Raw genomic sequence first — 10,650 nt, forward strand, 5'->3', positions numbered from 1 at the left:
AGCTGGACGAATCAAATCTTATGATGATTTATCTTGTGTTTTCCGAGAAAACGGCAAAGAATTCCAAAATATTTCATTTAATTTAGTTGTCCTCTAAATTCCGGAATGAATTGTGTTGTGAAATGTTTGAGTACGGGTATGACGAAAACTACTGCAGTGTTTTTTTTGTTTTTTTGTTTTTTTGTTTGTGTCGTTTTAAAACTGGCGAACTGTACGTGCTGGATTGTATTACTGCAAACGTATCACAAGATGGCGCCATCACCAAGTGTTGATCGGACAAGAGCCAGAAGGGCCACGTCCCAGAATGGGACAAAAGACAGTCAAGAAGACGCACGCAACATTTGGAGCAGACTCGAGGACAACATGTGGCTTCGCGAAGACCTTCTAAAGTCCATTTGGCACGCTTTCACAGCGCTGGACGTGGACCAGCGTGGCAAAGTGTCCAAGTCCCAGTTAAAGGTGAGAGTCGTGGGACTTTTCCACATGGCTAACATCGCACATGCTGAAGTGTTGAACTGAATAAATGAACAGCAACCCTTACATAGCAACTGTTCAAAAACAAAGGATGTACTTAATCAAGAGCAAATATTGTACGTTTAAATTGTACATACTTGTAGTAGTTGTTAAAAAATGTTGAATATTTTATTCATGGGTTGATTTGGTGCAGGACATAGGTCACAATTTATTTGAAACAACTTGCTCACTATCATAAGTTTTAAGTTCAAAACTAGACACCGGTCTCACCCCCAAAAACATGTTTTTTTAATGACGTTGTAATATACAAATGTCCAATAAAACATGAAATACTGATTGCCGGCTACTAAAAAAAGAGAAATCAGTTTCCACTGATGAAAAATACATTGGGGGTTTCCATTCAATACCATAAAGCAGTGTCCTCAGAAGGGTGGAGGTAACAGATTTGGAAAGAAAATCATTATTTTTTTAAAACCACATTAACAACGTTTAGAATGTATTTGGGATTCATGTAATGTCGTCAGTTGTAAAATGTGGTTTTCTTCCAAAAATAAGGATGCACGTACAGTGGTTAAAAAAATAAATCCTGATATTTGTGGTGTAAAAAAAATACATTTCAAAACATTTTCCACCATTATTGTGAATTATAACCTGGACAACCCAATAGGATTTGTTTATTTAATCTTTTGGAGCGGGGAAATTCAAATAAACATCTGAACTAATGCGGTTGCGCAAGTGCGCACACCCTCTTATAACTGGGTATGTGGCTTATTCAGGATTAACCAATGGTGTTCGAACGCTTGTAAAATGGAAGTCCCCACAAATCTGCCACCGTTTCAAGAGCCGCCTCTTAAGTTCAGATGTTCTGGTAGACTTTTCCTGACAATCTGTTCACATTTCAGCAGAAGCCTGAAGGTTTTGTGCTAACACTGACTGCCATTTGGAACGCCTCATAATTCTCTCCACCTTGTCTAAGGCTGCAGTTCCACCTGAAGACGACAACTTTATCTAGATACATATAGATGTACAGTCGTCGTACTTTTCTTTCAAAAATAAAAAAATATCTATGTAAGCTCCCTTTTATTTTTGACAGAAAAGCAGTGATTTCATTTTTCCAGCGAAGATAACATTGCGTTCATCGGAAATACAGTCTTGACATTGTTGCTGTGGTTAAAAACGGCGTTTTCTGCCAAAACATGCAGTACATTACAAAGCATTGTAGACATGGGGTGAGAACATTTCCTATTCTCAAACAACTGTCCTAAGATGTCCCGTGGGCTCCGTTGTGCGTAGAACAACTGCCTGTGACTGCATCGCTCGGTCAGTCACGCTTGTAAACGTTCTCCGCTTGTTTTGCATTTGCATCGACTAACACGGGGGGGATGGTCGACACGGTTCTATTCGCATTCACAGGCATAAATAAAGTATGTTGTGTGCGCGTCTGTAGGTGCTGTCTCATAGCCTGTGCACCGTCATGAAGATCCCCCATGACCCCCTGGCTCTTGAGGAGCATTTTAAAGATGACGACGAAGGGCCTCTCTCCAACCAGGGCTATATGCCGTACGTCAACAGGTTCATTCTTGACAAGGTGGGACACTTCTGCCCGAGATCACTATCACACTCCGTATACACCTGCAAGTTTGCTCCTCGACAGATTTCTTCTTCACACGAAGGGAAATGAGTGCACTTTGTTTGTACTTGGAAGCTGTTTACTTGCTTCTCTCGGCGGGGCTCTGACTTGAATTGAAATGAGGCCTTTTAACTGACCCGTAACCCGTACTGTGGCCAGTTGCACAAACAACCGCCGGACACGTCATTAGGTACACTTACACAGTTACAAGAGTTGTAGCTGCCTGATCCAACTCTAGATTTAATCATACTCACTTTTGATTGACACTGTTTTTTTTTTTTAAATGTAACACAATGTTAAACTGCGATGAAATCCAGAATTGCACTCCATATCATTTGAACCAAATCTCTTGTTTTATGATATAATTAATGTCGCATTCCATGCTGCGTTTTCAATTGCAGGTACGAGAAGATTTTGATGTTTTGGAATTCAACAAGATGTGCTGGACGCTGTGTCACAAGAATAACGTCTGGATTAATCATCTACTCATCTCAAACTGCGACGCTTTTAAAATCTGGTGCATTTTCAACTTCCTGTCCGAAGACAAGTACCCGCTTGTCATTGTCACTGAGGAGGTGAAGAGCGTCGTCCTTCTATCCGCTTCATCCGTCTTATTGTGTTTGCGTTCTGAGAGTCGTGTGCGCCTTTAGGTGGAGTACTTCCTGCAAAAGCTGACTGAGGCCGTGGCGAGCGGCTGGCGGCGCCAGGAGAATCTTTCGGCATCCGCGCTCCAGGCGAACGGGAGCCGCCGCCTGACTGCGTGGGAGCTGATCCGACTGGTGGGAAGCGGTGCCTTCAGCGAGGGCGTGGACCGGCAAAGTCTTTCTCTGGGCATCGACGAGGTCTTCCAGGAGCTCATCCTGGATGTGCTGAAGCAGGTCGGCGCCGAGACGTCTGCGATGACCTGACAATGCGGAGAATTAGATCTTCTATCTCTCTAACGTGTCAGTAACGCCGACTTAATAGTTGCGCTCCCCGTGTATTTAAAGGGCTACATGATGAAAAAGGGCCACAAGAGGAAGAACTGGACCGAGCGCTGGTTTGTGCTGCGACCCACTTCGATGTCGTACTACGTTTGCGAGGACCTTGTCGACATGAAAGGACACATCGCTCTCGACCATAACTGTTGTGTGGAGGTAAATCATCATCGGCGCGTCATATTGTGTATTTTACTTGGTGCGGTGGGGACATCGGATCCAGCCAAGGCTTTCTTTGGTGGCCTAAAAACTGGCAAAGCACCTCAATTTTAATATTTGGCCGGTCAGAGCAAAACGTGTTACAGCCGACTGCGACTAGCAAACACATCTGCACGCGTTGATGATCTTAATGATCAACATCTCTGGCCAGTAGGATGTGTTTCATTGAAAGTAAAAGTAGAAATCCAGTTTTGGAGATAAATATTGATTCTGTACTGCTCTAGATAGTGTACAGTGGCGATACAAAAGTCTACACACCCCTGTTCAAATGCCAGCTTCTTGTGATATATATAAACAAAAGAAAATCTGACCGACATCCTTCGTTTGAAAACATTTTTCGACTATTATGTGAGCTATAGGGAAGTCAAAATAAATACCTGAGCTAATGTTTTTGCGCAAGTGGGCACACCCTCTTATAACCGGGAATCTAGCTGCGTTGGGAATGAACCCGTCACGTTGAAACGTGAAACGTTAAACGGGAGTCAGCACACACCTGCCACCATTTACAGTGCTTCGGATTAAAGTTCACATGTTCTACTTGAGTTTTTTTTTTTTCTCGGAGAAGCCCGAAGGTTTTGTGCCAACACAAACTGGCATTCGGAACTTTTCATAATTTCATAAAAACAATGACGAATGCCCCGGTTGAAGACAAATTGTACATTTCTTTATATCCAGCTGCTATATTGGATTTTTGTATCGTTTTGACACTTTCTACAATTGCGATGTTGTAGTGGTGGTACTAAGAGGTGGATGAATACAGACATAGAAGTCATTTTCTCCCCCGAAGTCTCTTCCAGACAGAGAAACAAAGAAATGCCTGTTCATCATCAAGTGCCCCGATAAAAGCTTTGAGATCAGCGCGTCCGATAAGAAGAAGAAGCTGGAATGGATCCAAGGTAGAAGACGTTCAATTGCGTCTGCGTATTTGACCCGACCTCAGTCAGTCTGCGCGTCTCTTGCCCGGCAGCTATTCAAAGCTGCGTCCGGCTGCTGAGGTTGGGGCTGGCGTCCCCTCGTCGCGAGGCCAGGCTGAGGCGCCGCCGGCTGCGGCAGAGGCGGCGGCGGGAGGAGGAGGACGGACGACGACCTGGCCGACGGGATGGAGCGCCTCCGGGCGGCCGATGAGAGCAAACGGATGCAGCTGGACGCCATGAGGAAGGTGGCGCTTCCGTGACGCATGGACAACAAATAGAATTGACTAACAAATTCCGTTGGGAACTGGAGTGGTTTACAGAACACGAGTGTCACTCACGAGAATACACAACCACGCTGTACTGAAACCATCTCACACATGTCGGCTTGAATGCGCTAGATTTGGGCAAGAAATGATTTGCATTGCTTTTTAAAACATTTTCATAAATGTACTTTGAAAGTAATCAAAAATCGACTGACGGCAACGCAATGCGTTTCATACAAAATCCTTGGAAATTCTCGTCAGAACAGCTGCTTTTTTTAACAGTTTAAACATTTAAGTGCGCTTAAGTAAATCAAATCAATTGAGAATGTTTTGCACATAAAAGTTCAATAAAAAGCGTTCTTCCAATACATTTGTTTTAACAAGCAGAATAAGATTCAATGTGAATGTACAGTATAGTACTTAAAAGTTAAATACTGAAATGTACTTACAAAATGTACTGTACTTTAAAAGTAGGAAAGAGAAAAAAAAAAAGGCTGACTGCATAGCTATAATCTTCATTATAATATGTTTGATTGGATTTTAGGTTTTAAATGGTGTACATTTTTCATAGTCAGCGTAAAATTGCAACATTTTTAATTGATAGTCTTAATTCCTAAAGTAGATTTGCAGTGCTAATGGGAATCACATCGACCGTGTTCTCTTTCAAGTTCACTTGACTTGCAAAGCGCCAATTCACACATTACAGTAAGTTTTCCCGAGACGTTTTGCATTTGAAGGTCCAGGATGCACAAAGTCGGCCGTCTCACGCACACGCGCGTGCCGAAGAGGGAAGTGAAACCTTGTATGCAAACAGCCGCTCGTACCGTCCGCACCTGCGTCTCGGTCACGGCGATCCATTTTATTTTAACGTTATGACAATGTATCATTTGCCGATCTATGTGGAAATCACGACCGCTGCTTTCGTTGACCGTCAATAACATGTCGCCGTGTCCTGATGTGATTGATTTATTCGTATTATTTTTTTTGCTGACAGAAAATGGAGCAGGTTGCGGCCGAAGCAGCGACAGAAGAGGAGCGGACGAAGAAGGCTCAGTTGGATCTGCAGGATCGCTTCAGACTGGACCTGGAAAGAGAGAAAATGGTGGACCAAACACACCTGATTTATTTCTATACGTCTGCCGTCACTCGTGTGTGGCGCTGTTCTTCCGGGAAGATGATGTTGACTCAGCTGTGCGCGAGTGTGTTCATGAGCTGTCATTTATCAGCAAAAATGGCGGCGGGTTGTGTGTCTGTTCGCTCTTTTCTAACAGCAAAGACCATCTTTCAGTGACTGGCTCGATGCACGCTTACAAGCGATGTTCCGTTTTTGATCCACATCAGTTCAGCTCCTAACAGGACAAATTGCAAATTTCCTCTTTGTGAGACCACTAAAGATGATCATAAACTTTCCAGCAATGAGTGGGATGACCAGATTGGTTTTATTATGATTATTTTGATTGTAATCAGGGGTAAAGCTCAAAATCCTGTAAACATACGTACTGTGGTTATAATAGCTTTTGAATACTGCACATTATGCAGCGGTGCCTTGAGATATGAGCTTTATTCGTTCTGTGACCAAGCTCGTAATTCAAAACGCTTGTATCGCAAGTCATACTTTCCATTGAAATGGATGGAAATGTTATTAGTCCATTAGTCTCTATAATATCTTCCTTTATGGAAAAAACATTCAGGAAATCAAACAAAGAAATTGGACCATTTTTCCCCACATTTTTTTTTTGCTTCAATTCAATGGACATTGTGCTGCTCCTTCTGTTGTGCACACCTCTGCCACTAGGGGGCAGTATAATATTGACAAGCGGGACATACACGGAGCGACTCTACACGTGTTGCTCCACTGTAAGTGTTCAAATATCTATTGTTCGAAGGATTCTAACAATTTAGCACCAATACTATTTGTTATCCCATCTATGGTGTTTCCCATTATGAGTTAGCATCAAGCTAGCGACTTATGAAGAATCACCTTTTATGGTCGTGAACATGCACGCATGCACACGAAATTTGTTCTCTGCATCGAAGCCATCACAGTGAACACATTCACAAGTTAGCGGAACACTCCGGAGCAGGGGGCGGCCGAAGCGCCAGGGGAGCATTTCGGGGTATCGGTGTCTCGCTCAAGGACACCGCGGCCGTGAGTCCGGGGGATGCTCCAGTCGGGGTCTTGAACCTAGGTCTCCCACGGTGGCAGGCGATGATCGTAACCATTGGGCCACGACGGCAAAGCTTGTGTGGTTGTTTTAGATGCACATTCATGCAATTTAGTTTGCAAAGTAAACTACAACTCGGAGGGGCGATAAAAAGCTTGAAGCCTTTTTTTTTTTTTTTTTTTTTTTGCAAGAAGAAGAAGAAGAAGAAGAAGAAAAATTGTTCACTATGTGCCAAACTGGTGCTCATTGTGAAGTGAGTTGAGTTCACGTCCACATCCGGCACTCGTCAAAGCAAAACATCGGCCGAATGAAGGCCGGCGTCACGCTCACCTCACGGCGACGCTGTACTCGATTTGCTCTCTCGAAAGCGTCACAAGTGCATGACGAGGAACAACGCTGCGCTAATATAACGTTTGTGTGTGCGTTTGCTTGGTTTGCAGGTGCGTCAGCACGCGGAGGCGCAAGTGGCCCAGAAGTCCGGTGAACTGGAGCAGTATCTGCAGCGTGTCCGCGAGATGGAGGACATGTACCGTCAACTGGAGGAAGCCTCGGAGGACGAGAGGCGGGCCAAGCGGGATCAAGAGGCCATGCGCAAGCTGCGGGCCAGGTCTCGCGCACACACACGCACGCGTACAATATAGCGACTGATATCATCGATATCGAGGACACGGGTGGAACGCTCAAACGGGTTGCCGTGCGCGCGCAGGCTGCTGGCCGAGGAGGCGGCCGGGAGGGCCGAGCTGGAGCGCCTCCGCCTGCGGCAGAAGAGGGCCGAGCGCCGGGAGCCGGCGGCCGAGGAGCGAGAGCTGCGGGCCGCCGCGGCGGCGCAGCTGGAGAGGGTGGAGACGGAGCGGCGCGGAGCTCTGCAGAAGCATGAGGTCGGCACGCCGGGCGATCGGTTCTTTACGCAATGCCAACGTTTCCGATTTGCGAATATACGGTACGAGCTCGACTGCGTTTGCCGTTGAAGTCGAAGCCTCGCGTTAGAAACTGCTCTTTTCGGACCTGATATTTCAAGCAGCTCTTTAATCTCTTCCTTTATTAATTCAGAATCGGAATCATCAGAATCCTCTTTATTTGTCAAGCGTGTCCAAGAAACAAACACAAGGGATCTGTCTCGGGTCGTCGGAGCCGCTCGAGTACGACAGCAGACGGTCCGTTGACAGAGAACACTTTGGAGACACGAAGACATTGACCCAAAAAAAACCCAAAACAGTCACTGAGCAATAAAAGGTCGCTCGTAATCTGGTAATGCCGGTACATTTATTTATTGATGCTTTGACAATTGTGCAAAAAGATGTCCTCTCGCACTGAGAGTCGCTGTTTGGATTGTTACTCCACTTTTGAGGCTTCTTTCCAAGGGTTAAATATATTTTCCACATTTGGCTGTCATTTGGAGCAGAAGTTTAAAATGCGGGGTCTTCGTTCCCCTCACGATCGCACCGATCGGTTTGTTGTGCTCACTGAATTAAGTCTGCACTGTGCGCCGTAAGAAGATGGAATAGTCCATTGCATGAGGAGGGCGGCGAGAGAAAAAGTATTTTGATGCGTTTTTAAGCGCGTCAAGACTAAAATAATAATAGTTGCTTTAAGTCAAAGACAAATATATGAATCCATTTTCATGAGACGTTCGGCGGGCCCTGGAAATTGCAGCGCCCTCGGGCGATTGCCCGCTTTGCCCAACGGTAAATCCGCCTCACCTCGTTTTGTACGATCGGCAAAACTAAACGGGTAACAGAAATATGAACGATATTAGCCTGACGATGGAAAATTAGAGTGCATAGAAAAAGGATCTGAAAACAAATATTGTGGAGACGTGAATACAAAGAGAAACGGGCACTTGCCAATAGCCTCTCGTGTTTTAATTGCATGAGTTTGGCTAATAAAAGCCAAATTGTCAAATGGCGCACATCAGCGCACTCTGGTACAAGTTGGATTCCAATGGATTACAGGGCAACCGATAGACGCCCGTGTTTTTCAAACTCATCTGCGCAGGAGGTGTCGAGGAGTCTGGAGCGAGCCGCTAACAAGACGAAGAAGCGGAAAGAGCAAGCGGCCGCCGCGTCTCATCCCGCCAGGTACCGACCGCCTTTCGGGCACTGTAAATGCATTTCCAGAAAAAAAACGTTGCTTTTCTTCATGAATCGGGTCCATTCGAATCGATTTTTGCATTCGTTTCGATGTTTTTTTCTATTGTTATTGTTTGTCGTATAACTCCAATAATTTCAGTTGCACTTGTTTAAAGTGCCCTATAAATACAATTGGGTTGAGTTATTTGACTTATTGTAAAGAATTAAATAGAAATATGAGTACATTGCTCCTTTTCCTTTTTTCTTTTATTATTATATTGAACAATATTTTGTTCATGTGGATAAATGCTTATTAATTGTAATTATGAAGAGTACAATTTAAAAATTAGAATGAATTCTGATTCGAATCTTAAGTTTTTGATGTATTTTGAATGCTCATTAATTCATTTGTAAATAGATTTCTTGTAAATAATAATATATCCTATTTAAATGAACACGTATAAAGATTATTACTTCCTGAAAGCATTGGTGAATTAACTATAAATGACGTTTTCCAACGAAAATGAGTTATTATTACAATTATGTATTGTACATGTATCTATTTGTCGTCATTAAACGGATTCATTCATTGGATGATTTATGGCAAATAGCAAAATACATTTAAGTCATTGTTGGATTTATATTAAGGGCTGTTGATCTTGCTGCCAACAAATGAGCCACGTTCATTCTGCGGCGACGTTCATCTTAACGCAGCAGAGTGTGGGAACGGGGGTCGAGAACACCGCGGCGGTTTTTCATGTTGGCTTCGGTCTCGTTCGGCGACGTCACCGTGTCCTCTCAAAGGTCCCCGGAGGGCGAGCAACTGGGGACCGGCTGCGGTCGCCGACGTGGAGCTGGAGCCGCGCAAGAAGTCGTGGCAGGAGAGCGAAAGGCCACCGAGCTCCAAGTCCGAGAAGGAACAACGTAACAGTCCGTAAATATACCGTACGCCGCTTGTCCGTTTTCTCTCGAACACGCGTTGCAGGTGTTTATTGCGCACAGCGGTACCTTGACTCCTAACTAAATGTGCTTGTAAAGCGGTGCGAGAAAGGGTTCGCCCCCCTTCCTGATTGCTCATTTCTTTGTCACACTTCGTCAAACAAATGTACACAGAAAATCCGGTTTTTTGATTTTGATCATTCAGGGTGAGAAAAAATCCAAACCTCCGTGGCCCTGTGTGAAAAAGTGATTTCTCGGGCCACAATTGCGATAACTCGCAACGAGTCTCTTTCAGCGCTGCGGAGGAGTTTTGGCCCGCTCATCTTTGCCGAATTGTTGCAGAATCGGCTTCGTTTGAACGGCCTTTTAAGGTCATTCGGATTCAAGTCTTTGGTTTCTCTTCGACCATTCAGAGGTGGACTTGCCGGCGTGTCTCGGATCGTTGTCCCGCTGCAGCACCCGAGTCCGTTTCAGCTCGAGGTCACCGACGGACGCTCGGATATTCTCCTTCCGGATTCTCGGGCGGACGGCGGAATCCGTGGTTCCGTTTATCGCAGCGAGTCTTCCGGGTCGCGAAGTGGCGAAGCGGCCCCAGACCGTCGCGGGACCGCCACCGTATTTTACTCTCGGGGTGACGTTCTTTTTCTGAAAAGCGATGTTACTTTTACGCCTGATGTAATGGGGGGGGGGTTCAACTTTTGTCTCGTCAGACCACAGAGTATTTTGCCAAAAGTCTTGGGGATCATCAAGATGAGAGATGAGCTAAAAGAACATGATTCTCTTTGCTCAGCAGGCCGTTTTTGCCCAGTTTCTTTTTTACGGTGGAGTCATGAACACTGATCTTAACTGAGGCAAGTTGTTGTGGTGTCTTTGGATGAGTCGTCGCTGCGCTCTCGGGGTCGTTTGGGTCGGTGACTAATATATACATTTGTTTGATGACGGGAAAGAAATTTAAGTGTGACAAACATGCGAAAACATAAATCAGGAAGTGGGAAAACAC

At 44.9% G+C, this 10,650-nt stretch overlaps 1 protein-coding gene across 1 annotated transcript; it reads left to right on the forward strand.

Annotated features, from left to right (window-relative positions):
* Positions 1-363: 363 nt before the first annotated feature.
* LOC133416725 (switch-associated protein 70-like) lies at positions 364-10,152 on the forward strand. The gene is given in 13 exon segments (XM_061703796.1): positions 364-459; positions 1,922-2,062; positions 2,506-2,679; positions 2,755-2,982; positions 3,094-3,240; positions 4,088-4,196; positions 4,268-4,374; positions 4,376-4,459; positions 5,472-5,579; positions 7,083-7,249; positions 7,349-7,520; positions 8,638-8,720; positions 9,516-10,152. Coding segments are annotated over 13 exon segments (1,740 nt in total). The 3' UTR covers positions 9,640-10,152.
* Positions 10,153-10,650: the final 498 nt, after the last annotated feature.

Source organism: Phycodurus eques, chromosome 2, assembly GCF_024500275.1.
Source record: "Phycodurus eques isolate BA_2022a chromosome 2, UOR_Pequ_1.1, whole genome shotgun sequence".
Lineage (NCBI taxonomy): Eukaryota > Metazoa > Chordata > Actinopteri > Syngnathiformes > Syngnathidae > Phycodurus > Phycodurus eques.